Source organism: Daktulosphaira vitifoliae, unplaced genomic scaffold (genome assembly GCF_025091365.1).
Source record: "Daktulosphaira vitifoliae isolate Bord-2020 unplaced genomic scaffold, ASM2509136v1 Scaffold_1, whole genome shotgun sequence".
In the NCBI taxonomy this organism is placed as follows: Eukaryota; Metazoa; Arthropoda; class Insecta; order Hemiptera; family Phylloxeridae; genus Daktulosphaira; species Daktulosphaira vitifoliae.
The window spans coordinates 48,206,591-48,227,511 of NW_026099572.1; the positions used below are offsets into that span (position 1 = coordinate 48,206,591).

At 25.5% G+C, this 20,921-nt stretch overlaps 2 protein-coding genes and 1 long non-coding RNA gene across 8 annotated transcripts in view; 1 reads left to right on the top strand and 2 right to left on the bottom strand.

The window, feature by feature from the left end:
- LOC126900075 (uncharacterized) overlaps positions 1-20,921 on the bottom strand; it is a 53,965-nt gene that overhangs the window by 26,219 nt on the left and 6,825 nt on the right. The window contains exons 5-21 of one of the 4 annotated variants that reach the window (XM_050675543.1): positions 17,684-17,904; positions 16,887-17,031; positions 16,709-16,780; positions 16,576-16,617; positions 16,370-16,510; positions 16,136-16,270; positions 15,924-16,060; positions 15,335-15,527; positions 12,928-12,998; positions 12,634-12,868; positions 12,437-12,558; positions 12,169-12,364; positions 11,968-12,107; positions 10,740-10,905; positions 10,141-10,385; positions 9,988-10,060; positions 8,921-9,065 (exon numbers count right to left, since the gene is read on the bottom strand). In XM_050675543.1, coding sequence (XP_050531500.1) covers positions 9,058-9,065; positions 9,988-10,060; positions 10,141-10,385; positions 10,740-10,905; positions 11,968-12,107; positions 12,169-12,364; positions 12,437-12,558; positions 12,634-12,868; positions 12,928-12,998; positions 15,335-15,527; positions 15,924-16,060; positions 16,136-16,270; positions 16,370-16,510; positions 16,576-16,617; positions 16,709-16,780; positions 16,887-17,031; positions 17,684-17,904 — 2,342 coding nt within the window. In that variant the 3' untranslated portion in view covers positions 8,921-9,057. Of the gene's footprint in view, positions 1-8,920; positions 9,066-9,987; positions 10,061-10,140; positions 10,386-10,739; positions 10,906-11,967; positions 12,108-12,168; positions 12,365-12,436; positions 12,559-12,633; positions 12,869-12,927; positions 12,999-15,334; positions 15,528-15,923; positions 16,061-16,135; positions 16,271-16,369; positions 16,511-16,575; positions 16,618-16,708; positions 16,781-16,886; positions 17,032-17,683; positions 17,905-20,921 lie in introns of those variants that run through there. The other 3 variants (XM_050675534.1, XM_050675524.1, XM_050675520.1) reach the window with 3 other exon arrangements.
- Positions 331-2,597, top strand: LOC126900246 (uncharacterized). 3 transcript variants are annotated; one of them, XM_050675829.1, is made up of 6 exons: positions 331-458; positions 670-710; positions 1,221-1,356; positions 1,540-1,754; positions 1,882-2,056; positions 2,273-2,597. In XM_050675829.1, exons 2-6 carry the CDS (start codon positions 675-677, stop codon positions 2,452-2,454), a joined length of 744 nt encoding a protein of 247 aa, XP_050531786.1. In that variant the 5' UTR covers positions 331-458; positions 670-674; the 3' UTR covers positions 2,455-2,597. The 3 variants fall into 3 exon arrangements, with proteins under 3 accessions (XP_050531786.1, XP_050531795.1, XP_050531803.1); XM_050675838.1 differs by having other exon boundaries at positions 332-458; positions 1,230-1,356; XM_050675846.1 differs by lacking the exon at positions 331-458 and adding an exon at positions 469-519 and having other exon boundaries at positions 1,230-1,356.
- On the bottom strand, positions 8,185-8,726 carry LOC126900345 (uncharacterized). The gene is made up of 2 exons (XR_007702835.1): positions 8,520-8,726; positions 8,185-8,431 (listed from the first exon to the last, which is right to left on the bottom strand). It is a non-coding gene; the product is annotated as an uncharacterized LOC126900345 (long non-coding RNA).

Genomic DNA, 20,921 nt, shown 5'->3' on the forward strand with positions numbered 1-20,921 from the left:
TATATTATTGTTTTATGTTAATGTATGGTGTTACGATTCTCACACAAACACGACTCAATTCTCAGGAAACGCTAAAAGTAATATTTCTTTATCTCCTACTGTTATAACATCTGAAAACGTACTAGACTGCGACATTAATCCAGCGCTACCTATTGATCATCAAAAATATTATAGCCCTGTGCTATAATATTTTTATTATTAGGTATATTCAACATTTTTAGCAATGTAGTATATCTGTTTTCTACAATAAAAGTAAATGATATACCCGATTTCTATTCTTCTTCCATTTCAACAATTATTTGAAAACCAACTGATTAAATACATTATTAAAATAATATTATTGCATTCATTCAATCCAATCAAATAAGTACACGAACATATTTCTTTTGATTCATAATACTAGTTTGATTAAAAAAGCATATGCTTCAAGTAATCGTATTCTTCAAGTAGCAATATAAGTAAGCAAATAGGAATACAAATTATTTTGAAAAATCATTATATTTATAATTATTAAGTTACGTAAGGATTTATTTATTAAAATAAATAAAAATATATTAAGTTAAAAATTAAAAAATCTAATATTATAAATTGAAACTTAGAATAAAAATATCACATTTACATTAAATTTATAATTAATAATATTTAAAATTTATTATTCGATTATATTAGTAAAAATGAAGAAGATACTACTGCAATTGTTGATTTTTCCTGTGAGTATTTTGATAAAATTTGTTATATCGTAGGATAGATAATACTTAATACTCTGAGTTTAACACTTTTTTAAATACATTAAGTTATGTTATTTTTTATTCGGAAAAATTAAACCTAAACTTATAAGTGTTTTTAGCAACTATATTTATATGGTTTCTTTGTGTTAATTATTTACATAAAAAATTAAAATTAAAGAAAAATAAATGATCAGCTCTAATGTATTAATTGAGTTTAAGGACATATGACATTTTCCTATACTAAAACGTGCGATACACAATTTTACGTAAAATAATAACGCGCATTGGAAAAAAGTTAAATATTGTTGGAGAACTGAATTCTAAAAGTAAATTAAATTAATAGTTATGTTAAAAAAATTCAAACTAATAAGAGTTAACATTTTTAAGACTCATTAATAATATTATATAATAATAAACTTGTAATAATTTATGCATCATATGTGTATATCTATAAAAATATGTCATTTAAAGCTAAAATAAATATTTATTTAGATTGTACAGGTATTTTTATCGTCAACATTAGAAATCATTAGAACTATTGCAGATAACAATTTGACAAATGCCAAAGAAAAATTATATGAATGTTTTAAAAAAAAATGTTTATTTGAAAGATGCAGAGATTGTGATAGTAAATAAAATATTTATATAAAATAGTGATTAAATTATATTTTATTTTGTGTAATAATGGCATTTAGGTTAGAAAAAATTACTAATTTTCTTTCAATGTAATTAAATTAAATTTTCAATCATTTATTTCACTATTATATTTATGAAATATAAAATATTATTATTATTAGTTTTTATTTTTCAGACAATGGTTTCATAGAAGATTTTGATAAGTACGTAAATGAAGAGGTACAAAATATGTTACTAAATAAGTTTCATCCGGCTAATTTGCCTTTTAAAATCTATAATATTTATTTTCCTAAACCATCAGAAATATCAATACAAAACAAAGAGTTGGATGATACAATAAATTGTGTACAAGTTTTTTACTCACATTTATTTGCTACTACAGTACCACAGGTCAGAGCAATTACAAGACTTAAATTTTCTCGATATTTCTTAAATTTTATATATTAAAATAGATAAAAATGGTTTATATTATATTATTTTATTAAACTACTAATTACCTAATAAAATTGGGTTGTAGATAGAGACTAACGAAGAAATAGAAGAAAAAGTTCGAAAAAATTGGACAATAGCATGTGAAACACTATATGATTGCTTTAAACATTATGATTTACATAATATTATACCATGTTCTTATAAAATTTTTCATGAAAAGACCTTTGATGCAAGGATTAATCAATACAGAGAACATGGAGGTTATTAAAAATATAATAATAGAGAAATTAAAATATTGCATTAATTTATCAACAATATATTATGCTATTGTATTATGTTCAATTTTAACTGTTAATTAAATTTATTAATTATCAGTTGAAATATATATTTAGTATTTAACTAATAATAATTTTATTTTTATATAAAGCTACTACAATGTAAGATTCCAAGTACTAATAATGAAATAATACTTACAGGATATCGCATGAACGAAGAGTTTTTAACATTCTTAGATAGTGTTAAACAAGAAATTATTGATAAAGCATTGACATCGGTTCAAATAAATGAAAAACTGGTCAAGTATGTGCACGAAGAACCGCCACTCTTGACACCAATAGAATTCTGCTCTTCTGCTTTTTATACTCGTTTATTTATGTAATAAATTTTATTTATTGACAATTATTCAAGGATGTGAAACGATTTATTTTTTATTTCTTCTGGGTTAAAAACCTAAATAGAGACGCAAATGTTTTTACGAATAACTTTTAAAATATTACAATTAATAAAAAATGATTCAGATAATGTTTCAGTAATTTTTTTTATAACATTGACCAATTAACTCTTCCTCTTATCCTTAATCCCAACTATTTGGGTCGGCCAAACATTGACTATTAATTGTAAAATCAATAAAACAATTAATTCAAATAACAAATATTTTATTTTTTGTGAATAATTTGTAAAATATTATAAATACGAAAATATTCTCAATTTTTATAAATGTGTAAAAATATATATTGTAAAATAAAGGGAAGTATAAAGTATATTGTATAACTGAAATAATATCATTAAATAAAAAAAATAACACGTTTCCAATTATTTCGACCTTTTTATTAAAGAAATCTGTCAAAAGCGCAGACTTTTCTTCGCGTTTCCTAGACTCCTCTACAAGTTCTCTTGTTGCTTTTGTTTTTTCAGTTATTTGCTACTTGATATAAAGCCAATTCATACCTATTGAATGTTATCATTCAACTATATTGTTTGAATTTTATGTAGATGAAGTACATTCTAGAATGTAAAAACTTGAACTAGTTCTAATAATAGTTCTGTGGAATTTTCTGGATAAATAATACCTCNAGTGTTTGGATAGCAAAAACAATTATTATTAAAGTTATCCACATTTCATACATTTAAAAAACATTATTTTTTGACATGACTATTTTGTACGAGGCAGCTAGACCGTAAAACGGCTAATTGTGCACCGCAATGGAATGCCGTAATACCTTATGCCTGTTTAAATCGCTATTATTGAACCGGAAATGGGTCACCTGGGGATGACGGTTAACTGTACATCCAATAAGTAACGAGAATAGACAATAATTAAATAACAAATAACCACTTATATTAGAAGTTCTTCAAAGAGTATCTTAAATGTAAGCGGTAACGGGGGGCTCTTAAATACCAATGGCCGACGAAGCGACATAAAACAAAATAATTAAACTCAATAAAAACAAATAATAAATAACATTTAAAAATAATATAAACTCAGCTATATAGATGAAGTTATTAATAGTGATGAGTGGACTGTTTGATGGTGTTATATTTAATATTAATGATCACTTTTATTATATGATAAAAACAGTCTCAAATATTTATCATATTTATTAATTTTAGATGAGTAAGTAATAAATTAAATTAATTTCAACATAGTAAAATTTTCAAAAATTAACAACCATAGGTTATTTTTAATTCATTTTAAGTACGTGTATAAATTCATATTGTAGTATAATTTAATAGTAATAGTAGTAGTTTAGTAGTAGTAACAATAATGACTGACAATGTGAGTGAATTTTGTAAAATATTATATCAAAGAAAATGTGTTAATAGCTCATTCGTCTTAACTGATAACTATATATATATATATACATAAATGTTTACAGAGCGTAATGAAATAGCTGATATTGGCATTTTGATATGCGAATATTCGAAAGCTTTAATATTGGCACAACGCTTAGTAAGTCAATGTTTTTCGTTTCGTTAATAGTGTCATATAAAAAATTGTTGGCAAAAGGCAAAAACCCATCGGATCCTTCCGAAACTGGTATGACCTGTTACGAAACAAGAATATTGCATTTATTTGAAGAACACACGAACTAAAACAAATCTAAATTTTAAAGTTAATTATTCACATAATTTATTAAGTAATTTATAAAATTAATTTAAAATCATAGATGCATATCATTTAACAAGTATCTCTTTTTAAAATAAATGAGTTTACTTAATTTATATTGTATATATTGTATCTACAATGACCATGTGTTGTAAATTTTCAAAAATATTTATTATTTATACTGAAATATAAATTTTTAATAGAATGCATTTGGAGTTTATACAAATTTATAAGCTTACCCCATTTATACAATTATTTATCAGTTGTACCAAAATTATCTGGCTTTTATTTGTACAAATTCCCAAGCGTAATGCAGTGTTAATACTGAAATAGTATTTGGAGGGGCTGGATTATTATACCAGTACTAACCGCCAATACCAGTTATCGGATTACTTTTTTGTCTTATTTGGTTTTCCTTTTATTTGTAGATGCGGTTTTTCGGTTATTCGGGATTTTGTCCGCTTTTAAATTAATTATTTTTATACAAAATATAAATAAAGTCTCCTAAATAACCTAAAAATCTTGTCTTATTATTTATTAAATAATGAAAGAAGAATATTTTCATTAACTTTAATAAAATCATTATTTAAGAATTGTGTAATATTAGGAATTTAATCCAAAATACTACTGGTTTATGTAAAAACTCAAAGAAAAAAATTATTTTTTGCTATTCCATTTCCTATCTGTGTATAACAAATTTAATATCCAAAAAAAGTTCCTTTGTTCTTAAACTAGAACATAAAACATTATTTTATGTATATTTTAATACCTAAAAAAATGTGTTTTTATAATAATTACACCAAAAATTTTAAATCTTGTTTATTTAGAATTAGCTTTAATTTATTTTTTTTAAATGTACTAAATTTCAAAAAAAAAGAAAAAATAATAATGTGTATTTTAAAATTTTAAACATATAATTATGTAAATTTATTTTAATTAGCTTACGACGTATTTTAAGGGATNGTATTTTAAAATTTTAAACATATAATTATGTAAATTTATTTTAATTAGCTTACGACGTATTTTAAGGGATTTATAATGAAACTTTAAGTAATATGTAAATAAATTAGTGTATTGATCTCAGTTCATAAACAAAATTTTACTTCTATCATTATGCATTTTTTTTATTTTTATTCATTGTAAAAATTTGTCTATTTATTATAGCTGTGATATTAAATATTAAATAATATTTTCTGATATCTTTACACCATGTTAAAAAGCAAGAGATTATAATATTATTGCTAAAATTGTACATTTTATTTATGTAATTATTTATTTCTAAAACAAAAAAAATCTAATTCGTTTTGCAAAAACATTATAAATTCAAGAAATAAAATCTTTAATTTCATGACTTCAATTTTTTTAATAACATGTTTAATTTTTAGATGTTTTATTTATTTTAATTCTTTGTCATCATTTCTATTTATTATACTATGAAAAATAAAACAAAATAAAAGAATAAAAATTTTTATCATATTTAATTATTTTTTTACTAAATTCATAACATTTTTATCATTCACTTATACTTATCATTTTATTATTTTATACTATATTTTAAATATTACATTAGCTTAAACTTATTAAATCATACTTTTATTATCTTATTATTTACCATTTATAAAATATTTAATTACTTTATTTTAATACCTACTATTATAATATATAACAATTATTTTCATTTAATTTCTAAATTACTAAGATTTAACAAAAACTATATAAAAAAAAGGAAAATTACTTGTAAACTTTATATTTAATGTAACATTTATTTGAATTAGTTTAAGTATGTTCATATAATGTGCACATGAGGGCATGTGCATAAAAGTATTTGGGCGCATCTTGTAGTATAATTATTAACACATGTACTAAATATCATATATATATGAATAAAGCAAAATTTCATCTAAGTAATGTTTCCTTTTTAGGGTAATCAAAATAACCATTTATGAACATATGATTCAAACCAGTCCCCTAAAATTCATTAACTACGCCCACGTCAGGGTTTCTATCATAATTAACCAATCACAAATAATTATCCAACATCTCAGGAATTTCAATAGAGATCGCCAACTTACTTTAGCAGGCATATATAATTGTCTAAGTAGTGATATCCTCTGCCTGTTTACTCGCTAGTCATAAAGGACTATGCCAATTACCTTCGGGTAACGTGTAGGCAGTTTAGGTAAAGAGTATTACTAAATTTATAAAAAAATATTTTTGAAGTGCGCTATATCCGTCGACAAGCCATTTCTAGGACTAGTAGTTCGGATACAGTTCATTATAAGATATATAGTTCGTAAGGTTAGAAACTACACATTGGAAATATCCTCTGCGTGTGTTTACTCGCTAGCCATAAAGGACTATCAATAGATAGTCATAAGACTATGCCAATTATCTTTAGATAACGTGTATAGTTGGCGTAAAAGATAGTTAAACGTGTATTAAAATAATATTTAATATATATTAACGAGATCAACTGTATCTGCGCCAGCCAAGGTATTATGCTGAGAAACGCTGGGGTAACACAGTCTTGTTAATTATATTTTTAATATAGATAGACATATTCTTATAATTATATTTTGACAAGTTCAAAGTAAATTTTAAGAATATCGATATCGACTATAGGAAATTCATTGAAAATATTATTAGTAAAAACATAGTGTAATATAAAAAGAGTTTAAAAAGTATAAAAAAAAGTAACAAATCATAATAGACGCAGGTCCCATTGTAGAGAATCTTTTTTTTTAAATCTAATATGCACACAAAAACTAATTAATCGAAATAAACGCAAGACCTTAATAAGGTCTTATTGTTTATAAGGTCGCCTCTTTTTCTTCCTCGTCTCAATCCCAACTACTTGGGGTCGGCCAAACAATTCTTAACACTGAAACGAAAAATCACCATAAAATTAACTCAATCAACTATTAAAGAAAATAAAGGTAAGTGCGAATATTTATTTGCATGCTTTACTTCTTAAAAATTCATGTAATAAACAAGAATAAGAATAAGAATAAGTTGGATAGGAATATTTTATTATTTTATAACTCAACATAGTTCGACCCCGAGATACCACTTCATCCTTAACTCACTTTTTATTTAAAATACTCATATTTACTACACAGACTATTTTCCCTACACCCCCTTTATATTTTTGTTTATTACTATATAATTTGATTTCATAAAACTTAAGATACTATTTTTTATCACATTAGAATAAAAAAGTACATGTTTTATTAACAAAATAATAACCTATTATATATCAATTTTTATTATTTTTAATAATCATTTTATCATTAGTAGTATAACCTTATAATATAAGAATAAGTCTTTTAAAAATTACACGAAAATAGTTATCAATTATTAATCAAATAACATCAAATCTTTAGCGATTATACAAGTTTCAATCTAATAGTATTAAATATTATATAAAATTAACATTCGAGATAGGATAATTATCATGGAAAAAAATTTATACCTATAACTAATAATTTGTATATAAAGATTATTTTACTTTTTTACTTCTCTCATGAACAAAGGCTACCATTTGATACCGTATAATAAATGCGACAAATTTCAATTTTTTACGAATTTTAAATACTCTAGAATTTTAATTACAAAACATTAAATAGAATATTCTAAATTATTTTTTATAATTTACTCTATAATATGGTTATCATTAATTTTATTTAAACAGTTCTAGTATTTGTTTTTTTAATTTTATATTTTTTAACAAAATAAAAAATATAAAATTTTATTGTATCATTATAGTTCTAAGCTGTAAAAAGTTTTAGAACTAGAGAGTGACGAAAAATTTTCAGTATAAGGTTTTAGGATTCGCAGAATATTGTGGGATATGCTAAATTTCATAATTCAGTTTTTATTTCATTGAAATTTTCAATTGTTATTTAATTTTTCTAAATGTTTGAAAATTATAGTAAACATAAATAATATGAATAATAAAATATTTATAGTTATATTATGCATAATAATTATCATTATACTTGATATTAATAAATAAATATAATAAACTTTTATTTTGTCTATTATAAGTACAAAAAATTAATATGATAAGTCACGTTTCTATTAAAAACGAGATATTAATTCTAAATTAAATTATCATGAACACTTGGTAAATGACTCGATATTTTTAATCAATCAGTGTTGTAACGTGAATTCTTTTAACTTGACTATACCATGAAGTTTTTGACAGCACACCGATTGCATAAGTTGAACCAGGCTTTAAGTTACCTAGCTAAAAATGTACATTATTTAATATATTATAGAATTTTATTTTATCGAGAATCTTTAATTCGATTTGATATGTTTTTTATTCTGCGTACCTTATAAGTATAAGTCGGCTTTTCTTCGGTAACTAATAGTTCAATAGGCGGATAACTAGTACAACATGAATCAATATCTATTGCAGAAACTTCTTCTGCGTTTATTATAAACGAATTAAGTGCACCGTTAAACATCCAAGGGATGTTCCATTCTAGGGAAATGTTGTTGGTGCCGACATAAGTAATCGTCAAATTTCCAGGTTCATCTGGANACCGACATAAGTAATGGTCAAATTTCCAGGTTCATCTGGAGCTGAAAAAATAAAATATTATAGAAACTCAATAGCTACAAAATAACATATGCTAGCAAATATCAATGAAAAAAGTTTACTATAAAATTATACTACGCTTGCACGTATAATTAATTTAAAAATAACTTTTTGTGCATAAAACTATCGAAATTATAATTTAGCCAATTCCAAAGAATTAGTTTCAACAGAAAATTTTGGCCGACACATATATGAAAATGATGGGTTGCTGAAATTATGTTATGCTCGCAAACTCGCGGAGTCTTGTTTTGACATTCTCATAAACACATTTAATGTTCTATTTAAATAAAGAATGCATACATTTTTAAATATATTTTCAAAACTATACAGGATGGCCCACCACTCACTGACAACTTAAATACTTTTGATCCAGTTAATATTTTTAGCTGATTTTTTTTTAAATAATAGTTATACGTTAGGTCTATAGCTATATCTCAATAATTAATTTTTTTACATTTTATTAAAAATATTAATTATTTTTAAATTTTAAACGAAAAGATAGCGTTTTCTTCTGTCCTTTTCTTTAATACGTATTTCAATGTTTAATACCGTAAAATAATATATGAAAATTCAAATTTTCATAAACTTTAAAACGCTACAGAATATTTACTATTGAATATTAATAAGATATTTTTTTACTAAAATTTTTCTGAAATTCTACTCTACAAAATAGCTATCTTAGATTTTTTTTTTACATTTTATTTAAAATTTAAAAATAATTAATATTTTTAATAAAATGTAAAAAAATTAATTATTGAGATATAGCTATAGACCTAACGTATAACTATTATTTAAAAAAAAATCAGCTAAAAATATTAACTGGATCAAAAGTATTTAAGTTGTCAGTGAGTGGTGGGCCATCCTGTATAGTTTTGAAAATATATTTAAAAATGTATGCATTCTTTATTTAAATAGAACATTAAATGTGTTTATGAGAATGTCAAAACAAGACTCCGCGAGTTTGCGAGCATAACATAATTTCNATTTTTAATAAAATGTAAAAAAATTAATTATTGAGATATAGCTATAGACCTATCGTTTAACTATTATTTAAAAAAAAAATTAGCTAAAAATATTAACTGGATCAAAAGTTATTTAAGTTGTCAGTGAGTGGTGGGCCATCCTGTATATTATGATCAATTTTTTTTATAAGTAACTCAATTGGTTAGAACTTTAAAATTTAATATTTTTATTCTTACTTCCGTCGACAGTATTAAAATCTTCAGATGCCACTAATCCACCATTAGGATAATCTAAAGATTTGGCTTTTATCTTTGGTTATAAAAAATCATATTATTAGTTTATCATATAGTAACTATATTATAGTTAATAGACAATAGTTTGAAAATTACTTTAATAGTGTACTGAGTGCTTGGTGTTAAATTATCTATAGTTTCACAATACATATCTGGCCATGCAGTACATCTCGATGGAACTTCGATTGTCATTTGTTTGGAATTAACTTTATAATTAGAAGCAATTAAATGAATTATAAAACCATTTATATCAGACTCGTTATCGTAACTCCATCTCAAACCTATAGTTTTCGTTTTTGAATTTTTTTTGTAAACTGATAAATTTTCTATTGCAGGTAAAACTAAAAATTTTAAATAATTCGAGTTATTTAAGTAAATTCATTAAAAATAAATATAAACTCTATCTTTAATTAAAAAAACAATTCAAAAGTTATGTGGTAAGTAATCTTTGCACTCAATTTCGATATGTACTATATATTTAGCTTGTACAGAAATGGTAAAATAAAATAATTTAAATAAAAATTTTTCTCTCTACTTAAGCCATTGGCTTAGAAAGTACATACATTATTTATTTACTTTCATCAAATATCCAAATAACTATTTTACGTCATGATGTTTTAACGCATCAAAAAATTCAATGTGTATTGCTTTTATATTTAACTTAATTTATATAATATTCTTTAAAATCATCTTACACTTCGATTTTGTTTGAAACGGTACTTTTAACATAAAGTTTTCATTATATCCTTTTTTCGTTTTTATATAAACTTCTAGAACATATGATGTATTCGGCATTAAATTGTTAAATTCTATTGAAGTATCGTCAGTGTCATTTTCTATAATAGTGTCTTGTGCTAAATTCTGAAGTAAAAATATGATCGACAAAAGTTAGTTATATTAATATTTAATAATAATATGTTATATATAAAATTGAAATGTTTATTACAATTGTTTTGAAAAATTACATATGGAAATAAAACCCAAAATAAATCATTTATAATTATGTCGAAGTGCATTAAAAATGTCAAGTTACGTTAAACTCGTTTTTAATATAACATTACAACATATTTAAACGTCAAATGAAAAAAAATTTTTTATCCGAATCCTGTTATAAGACATTTGAGTTAGAGTGGATCCTAAAAATTAAAACTTTTGATTTGGTTTGTAGCACTTAATTATAAGTTACTCGACTAATTGAAAAGAATAAGTCACAAATATTTTGTAAATTACTATAGGATACTCGACTTAGAAGTAAAAAAACCAACTAAATTGTGAAATAATTGTCATAAGTAAAATTGAATATTAACAGAGTGGAATTTTCAACACTTATCAGTATCAAAACTACATAAAGTTGTTAAGTACTTTTTAAAAGCTCACAAATAACCATATAAACAATTTTTTTATAAAAATAAAACTGTAAATTTTCCGAGTTTTTTTAATTTTACGTATATTTTTATCATGATTACATTTTCATTAGCTTTTATTCTGAAAAATTCCGATCAAAATCAAATTTAAATATTTATAAAAATAGTTTTATTTAACATATAAAATTTAAATTTTGTGCAACTATTTTTAGCATCAACATATTAAATTATTAAAGTTTAAAAAAAAATTATTTTTCACATTATATAATTATTTAATTGTTTAATTATTGTTTAATTATCTCAAATACTAGACGTGATGGAAAAAATCTATATCCTAGATACGGGAATCAACGTCAAAAATAAAATGATTGTTAAAATTATTAACAGAATTAGATTATAGAGAAAACAACTATGCGTTTTGTTCATATACGTATTTTCCTCGTTATCTAGTCTATATATTTTACTTTATTCGGAAATGTGCCTTTAAAATATATTTTGTATGTAAATGCTATTCAGAAATTAATAATTTAAAATGATTTTTTGAAATTTGATTTAATACCTTTAATTTGTAATAAAAGCCTGTTTGAAAACCATTCAACTTGACACATTGCTTTTTATCTACTAGCCATTTTATTGTTGCCGTTTGGTTACTCACATAAAATGTACCATTATTGTCTAACACAGGAGAAGTTCGTGGTGCTAAAAAAACACAAATTAATAATTCAGTATTATATATTTATATAAAAATGTCAGTATTCACTTGATGGCGCAGTCATCGCGTATATAATGTTTTCATTTTCACTATAATTATAACCATTTGTAATAGGCTCCACTTTGATGATGTATTGGGAATTTGGTATAAGACCGAACAAATAGTATTCAGTAACATTGTGTACTATAATTTCTTTCCAGTCATTGTTTATAATATTATATGAACAACTGAAATGCCGATTTACCTAAAATTGTAATAAATTTATAACAGAGTGTTAGATTAGAAAATAAAGGAAAATATGCTTTGTTCAATTAACCTTGTATTTAATTTTATAACTTATTTCTGAATTTATTAGTTCGCCTAGTTTCCACGATAAAAGTAAGGAACTCTCAGAGTTTTGACCGAACAACACTGAAATGTCTTCAATATCAATCAATTCTGTTAAAAATATTAATTGACCTATTGAAGTTATTGTATTTTGATAAAAAGTTTTATATACTTTGATAATCTTACCAAAAGTTTCTGTAGTCGCATATTTTACATCTGAAACATTTATTGTACCCAAAATCGTTTGTCCTATTAATTGTACAGCATATGTATGAGATGGTATTAAATTATTAAAAACGTGTTCATTATCCTTAATTAGTATCTCCTCTTGAAATACCGAATTTTCGTTCCGTGTTAAATTAGACATTAATTTTAAAATAAATGATGTGATATTGCACTCGTTGACATCATTTTTTCTCAACTAAAATATCGATTAAATATAAATTAATATATTAATATAGTTAATATGTTATGTTTTACTTTTTCCCAAGTAACGGTGATATTGTCGGTTCCTGGAGTAAGTTTCATTCCGTAGTTAATTTTTTTTGGATCTAAAATACATTTAAAAGATTTTCTTAAAATAAAATTTAACGTAATTTTTATAAACACGCTGATAGCATTTGTTCTGGATAGAAGTGTATTCGAAATATTGAGTAATAATATTTGAGTGTCATAAAATATACAAATATTTTTATTATTTTTTTATAATTATTTAAAATGAGTTTATCAAAAAATAATTCTGGTACACCGATTAAAAATAACCAGCCATTTAATACTTCTTTGAACAATATCACTTCTCAGCGCCGTGAGCTTTCTTAAAAGACATTAGTAAATTTCTAAAATCGTTGAATACCTCTATTAAAACTAAATTTGATTTTCTCCATGAAAATTATCTAAATACGAATATTGGTTCAGTAAATTGAAAGTTTTGTTATGTAACATAACATCAAATTATTGGGCTGAGTTGGAAAGTCTTGGAATGACAAAATATAAACTATGCAAAATATAACTCTACTTAGTATTACCAATGCATACACAGGGGAATCAATAAGCATACTCATGGTCTCAGAAATTATNTGTGTATGCATAGGGGGAATAAATAAGGATACTCATGGTCTCAGAAATTATTGAAAATTAAAAATTTTTGTAAAGAAAAATATTGTAAAAATCTATACAATAATTTGTAGTTAAATAATTTTTTATTCATGCCTTCAGGTAAAAACAAGTTTACTATCATATATTGTTGAACAACCAGTGTTGAAAATTTTTTTGATAACTACCCAAGTAATAAATTATGGGCCATTAAAACAGATTATTGTTTCCTCCAGTTATATGAACACCAAATTAATTATTATTTTTACATTGAATCTAAATCTTTAACCAATTTTAANTTTGAATCTAAATCTTTAATCAATTTTAAAAAATGAATGGTTTAAAATAAAATAATTATAAGAACAAAATTGTTTGTAACTTTTATCTTCGATGCGAAGCTGAGAAGGTATTAATTTTATTATAATATGTTAATTTATTTAAATTTTTTTAATATCTGTCGCCATTTTTTCTCAGCTCTCAGCGGACCGATTTTTTTCAGCCATACGTCAAAAAATCATAAATCATATCTAGTTGCAGTCATTATCCTTAAACACTCTCGTTCCCTGTACATGGAAGAAATATCCCCAAAAAGGTTTATTTTTAAAATCGGTAAATTTCGACATTTTTTAAAATTTTTTAAATCTGAAGGAAACAAAATCATTTTTTTTAAAATCATAACCTTTAGGTATTTCCTATTCATTTGGTATATTATTGAATATCTGACCCTTTAACACAGTGGGGATTAATAGCAACATTTACATAAAAATTCAACTTTATAAACTTTTCAAAATGCTCCGGAAATATTTCAAAAATATTTTTAATTAAAATATATGTTGCGTACTCTAAGTTAAAAAAAAAAATTGCCCCCATGATTTCTATGTGCAAAAGGCTACCATATTTAAAAAATATGCTATTTTTATGTTAAACTATTCGATTTTATATTTTCAACTTGATATTGTTATGACTTTTTGAAAATGTATGTATCCATACAATTGTTTTGTGTACTTGGTAAACACATATTCTTTTATCTGAAATATTTTTTTTTTATTTAAAATGCCCTATAAAGGGGATGCTACAGTGATGGGGCCGCTGATTTTCATAAATGCTATTTGAATGAAATTTACATTGAATGATTTATAAGTTTAATGCATGAATAATTACTTGTTATAGTAATTAAACTTAGTATGAAATTTATATTGAATAATTTAGTATTATAAATTTTACGAAAAAATTATAAAAAGTTATTGAATACATAATGATTCTTTTAATATTAGCTATGTTAAGAAAATCCTTTATGGTATTTTTTAGTTTCATATGTTTCTTGATTTATCAATTAGAATAATTTTTTAAATTCATCCTATATACCTTATTAATGTATCAACATTATTTCTTTTAAAGTCAAAATACATATTTAACTAGCTTCTAAATCATAAAACTTATAATTAGAATATATATAAGGAAATAGAATTTCTTGTTGATTTTTGAATAATTCAATAATTTCTTATAAAAATCAAACACTGTCCACAGATTTGCATCGAAGCGTATTTTATTTTAGTGATTTTAATCAATGCCAGATATCATCTATAATTGAACCAACTATGCTACGTTCCCACTGTTCTTGGTATTTCATAATGTGTATAATTTATATTTTAATTAATATTTAAGGATTTCGACTGAACTTTTTAATCTATTGGGTGTTATTACTGTATTTTTTTTCTTATTGAAATAAATAAATAAACATATATACAAATATAGATATTGTAACATGTTAGAGGTTTATCGTATAAATACTTACTAAAGCATTGTGTGAAATAGTTAGCAGTGTTTATATCATCTTTATTTGAGTTTCCGTCTTTTGTAATCAATATTACACCAACCGTATACATTGTTCCTGCTTCTAAATTGCTTATTTTGTTTTTAAGAAAAAAAGCTTCTTCATCTATATCTGTTATTGGTAAATACTGAAAATCTAATTCACTTGAAGTTGGCTAATATAAAAAATTATAAATTATTATCGTAATTTATGATTAACTCTAATTATAATTAGATCAATAATTATAAATGGTNGCTTATTTACATTTAACCGTAACTTATGATTAACTATAATTATAATTTGATCAATAATTATAAATGGTAAAAGGAAAGTTCGAAGAAATGTCGATTCTTATCAAAACAAATTTAAGATATTAGGCAAACTCGAACTAAACTAATTTAGATCAACATTTTGACGGTTTGTATCATCTCTAATTGCCAATAATAAATGCATTATAAAATATTTAATTTTTATAATTATTTTTGAAAACAATTTTTTTGCTTTAAATTTACCATANTATTTTTGAAAACAATTTGTTTGCTTTAAATTTACCATAAAATTAATTTATTACCTTGTAAACAATCTGATAAAATGATGGAATATTACTTTTGCTTCCAAATATATTTTCATTTGTTAAATTTAAAATTAAATTTATTGAATGAAAATCTGAAAATTCCAATTTAGGTGGTTCGATTAGAACTGGATATTCTGTAATAATGAAAACAAAATTTTTATAAATAATAAATTGCAAAACTTCATAATGTAATTAAAATTGTTAATTACTTTCAATACAATATGGTAAAATGAAATTATTTTTACATCCTCCTTTACAAGTTCCTAAGATATTATCGCAGTGAGTTTTACAATTTTCGGAACATATTTTTTGACATCTGCGACCGTAAGTTCCTTTAGAACATTCTATAAGATTTTTCAATAATTTTAGNCAGGACATTCTATACGATTTTTCAATGTTTTCATGTTTTTAAATATGAAAAATGCTTCAAATTATATACAAACCTTGATTGCATAAAGGTCCAGTGTATCCAGCTGCACAGGAACATCCATAACTATATGTGCAAAACAACATATTCTTACAAAAAGTCTTCTTTTGTGAACACCTGGCAGAACAATCAGCTCCATATTTATTTTTACTGCATTCTGTAAACAAAATTAAATAGGTTAATTGTTTTTGAATAATTTTAAATAGTTATCAATATAAATACCTATAGATGAATTGGTATTCGCAGTCATTATCTGAGTTTTACCTATTTAAAATTTAACATAAAATACTACTCCGAAAAAGAAATTTATAAAAGAGTCATTGATTAGAAATTAAAATTTTGTTATTTTATTTACTTGGATATATATACATTGTAGGAGTTAGGCTAACCTTTTCTGTATTGTTTATTTCATAAACATCTTCTACTTCTAATTAAACAAAAAATAAATGAATTGGTTATTTGATGTAAAATCAACGATTAAATTATTTATAATTTATATAAGTTCCCGAATATAAGTAACATTATATACTTACTACCAGAATCTGTACATTGAGCTATTCGTTTTAGGCCAAATACTGAATAATCATCGTAATTATATTTGTTAATAGTTAAATAATACTTTTTATTTTTTTCAAATGATCTATTAAATTTCATTATCAATGTTTTAAATTCATTATCCTAAAAAAATAGTTCGGTTAATATTAGATGAATTAGTTATAAACAATATATACATGAACCGCCAAGAACGATAAAAAATAGGAAATATTTTAGATGATAATCTGTCCAAAAAAATAATTTAGAATAATTTTAATGGTACCAAGCAGTATTTAATAAAAATTAAAACCTCTCAGTAAAGTGATCACTTAAATTTTCTTAACCATTTAAAAGCCAATACAGTTATAATATTTTGGNACTTAACTATTTAAAAGCTAATACAGTTATAATATTTTGGTGAACAATTGCTGTATTAATTTGGACAATTAATACTTTTATCGTTAACCATTCTTTCTGAATATTTAATTAAAAATAGTTATTTACATAGAAAAGTATAAAATATAATATAATTTTCTTTATTCAGTAGTATCCTACATATTTCAATTAGTACCAAGAATATAGTTTTACCCACTTTAAAATTGTATCCATTTAGTTTTACACAAAAATATTTAACTAACACAAGAGTGTCCATAAGATAACTTTCAGGGAGAGACAAAGTAATTATTATTTTTTGCTTATGATCTGAGATTTTTTTTTTTTCAAAAAATTGAAATATTAATTTAAATGAGCAGGAATCACAATTTGTATGGTAAATAATGTATGATTTTTATCTCACTGTGTCTTCTAGCTTATATTCTTCTAATAATTCATAATCCCCATATATTCTTAAAAGCCAGATTGCTGATGAGTCATATCTAGATATTACTTTGAAATACGTCATTGATATACATCCTGTCGCAGTTTCATCTTGAATCCAATCAATGTTAAATGATTTGTCATGTTCATAGCTTTTAATCATTAATGAATTACCTTGTACAAATATTTTTCTGTATCCATCTATTAAATAAATAAATAAATACTAATTTATACTTAGAAGTTTTCGAAATTATTACTTTAGGTGTTATATTTACATAATCTATTGAATTTATGGTGCTAATTATTTAGAATACTACCCTAATTTTTGTTAATACATGTTTTTTTGAAAAAATATACTTAAGATAATTTAAATTATTTGTATAAACTTTGTTAAATATTATGTATATTTAAAATTATTTCTAAGGGTAATTTTTAAAGATAACTTTTGATAGGTAAATGGGAATGCATAAATATTTATAATATTAGATGGAAAAAGGACTTAATACACTTTCGAATGTTCGATGATTAGTTTTTGAGATATTAACATTTAAAGATCTAAACGAGGTAAAGAGTGTGTAAGAACATTTATTACTATGTTCTTACCACTTATATTACACACGTTTTATTTCTATTTATTTAATTCATAATACATATTAATTAGCATAGATGGAGATGCTGATGTGATAATTCTACTCGTCTGTAGCCCGGAGCTACTGACGTCGAACTAACAAAGGGCAGTTGTGTTTGAGTGGCCGTTATAGACATAGTTTTCAATATTATTACTTACGTCTTATTTATATTATTTATAACTTAACTTGTTTTATTCAACGACTCGTCTATCGCCAATTGTCATCATAGCTAACCAACTCCGTCTCACTTGGATATACCTACTAACCAACTGTACTAGGATTCAGGTCAGACGTATTGTACATTACATATAACGTATATTTACTGAACATCTAAAATATAACTTTACTTTGTCGTTGAAATATAATACAATAGTCTAATTTTATTTAATAATCTATCCCCTGTAACTAAGGTACACGATTGCCTGTGTCTCCTTCGGGCAATTAAAACTCATTTAAGGAGATAGGGACGATATTTGGGCAGACGTCGGGTAGCTTCCGATTCTTGGTTTTGACCAAGATCCTCAACTNTAGCTTCCGATTCTTGGTTTTAACCAAGATCCTCAACAATTAAACAAGCCCCTAACAAGTGGAACCCTTAACCTGCCTACAGAGGGGGATTTAAAATGACAACTTTTTCACAAAAAATTAACTTTTTCAACTTAACTTTTCAAAGTGTTCCGGAAAGTCTGACACTTTTATATATACAGTGTATGTTCCATAAGTAATGCGTCGCATTTTTTTCTGAAGCGACTATTCGTCCGATCCACTTGCTCTAAGCGGGAGTCGATGGAGTTGGAAGTTAGCTACGCATCGCCGCCAAGAGCAGTTCGCTCTGTGACCTTGGAGCTGTAGGACGTGCGTTTTAGTGACGCTCTGCGCGAGCGCCTCGTCGTGGTTACGATGGAGAAAAGTTTAGAACAAAGATACGCGATAAAGTTTTGTGTGAAACTGAAGAAGACGCCGCTCGAGACTTACGGAATGCTTGCGGAGGCTTACGGGGATGCTTGCCTGTCAAGATCGCAGTCGAACCGGTGGCACAAGAAGTTTACAGAAGGTCGGGAAGAGGTCGCCGACGAACACCGCGAAAGACTCCCGTCATCGTCGCGCTGTGACGAAAATGCCGCTCGTGTGCGAAAATTACTGAACACTGATCGCCGAATGAGTTTGCAAATGTTGGCAGACGCATTAGATATTCCTAAAACCTCCGTTTACCGCATTGTTACGCGAGATTTTCAAATGCGCAAGGTTTGCGCGAAACTCGTACCGAAGATTTTGACTGACGATCAGAAGCAAAATCGTGTGCTGTTGTGTCAAGAACTCAACGATCTCACTGACGTTGATCCCAGTTTTCTCGATAACGTCATTACGGGAGACGAAACTTGGGTTTTCGAATATGATCCTGAGACCAAGCGCCAAAGTTCGGAGTGGCACACCGACGAGTCGTCGCGTCCGAAGAAGGCCAGGATGAGCAAGTCGCGGATAAAATGGATGTTGATTGTATTCTTCGACAAAAGGGGGGTAGTGCATAAGGAGTTTGTGCCAGCTGGACAGACTGTAACCGGTCAGTTTTACAAAGAAGTGCTTATTCGACTGAACAACCGAGTGACGCGCGTCCGAAAGGAGATCAGCAAGAACTGGCGGCTGCATCACGACAACGCGCCTTCTCACACCTCGTTCGTTGTCACCAGCTACCTGGCCAGGATCGGTGTCGCAACAGTGCCCCAGCCTCCTTACAGTCCCGATCTGTCCCCCTGTGACTTTTTTTTATTCCCCCGAATGAAAAAAGACTTGAAAGGAACCCGTTTTTCTACGATAGAGGACGTCCAATCTACCACGACGAGGATTCTTGACAGCATCCCGGTTGAGGAGTGGCAGGGGGCGTACGCTACATGGAAATCTCGCTGGATTAAGTGTATTAATGCTGAAGGATAGTACTTTGAAGAATATTAAGTAATTGTACCATTTTGTTCAATAAATTTCTTTTAAAAAAATGCGACGAATTACTTATGGAACGTACCCTGTATCTTAAATTAAAGCTAATGTTATGTACTTAATTATGAAAAAAAAAAAAATTCGGAAGTTATTTTGTCTTCATGGTGAAAACAGTCATCAAAATTAATAAAAAAATACGATTTTTTTAAAACAATTCTTTTTTATATTTTTAACTTTATAATGCTAAAATTTATTGAAAAGTGTATGGATCAACACAATTTTTTTATGAGAAATAATATTTATATCCCTTTCTTATTCGACTTACTTTATCTTAAGCAGGATATTAATAAAGAAATAGCAGATCATGAAGCTTTTGGAATAATCCACCAATGTTTTAAAATTAAACACTATCTAAACATTTGCATCGAAGCGTTTTTTTTTTATAGTGATTTTAATCACTGTCAGATATCATTATACTTGATCCAACTATGCCATGACACCACTGTGCCGCGACCCCTCTGTGCTGGGTTTTTATAACTGTTCTTACAGCTTCCGATTGTTCTATCATCATAACATGACCGAACCATCTAAGTCTATTTTGTCTCATTTTATCCACGATTGATGCTACACCTATATCCCACCTATATGCTTGTTTCT

Bases quoted from the DNA above. Each gene is read 5' to 3' on its own strand.
- LOC126900246 (XM_050675829.1), top strand. From the start codon at position 675: ATGAAGAAGATACTACTGCAATTGTTGATTTTTCCT. The intron at 711-1,220 runs GTGAGTATTTTG...ATATTTATTTAG, and splicing joins TGCAATTGTTGATTTTTCCT to ATTGTACAGGTATTTTTATC. The intron at 1,755-1,881 runs GTCAGAGCAATT...ATTGGGTTGTAG, and splicing joins TTGCTACTACAGTACCACAG to ATAGAGACTAACGAAGAAAT.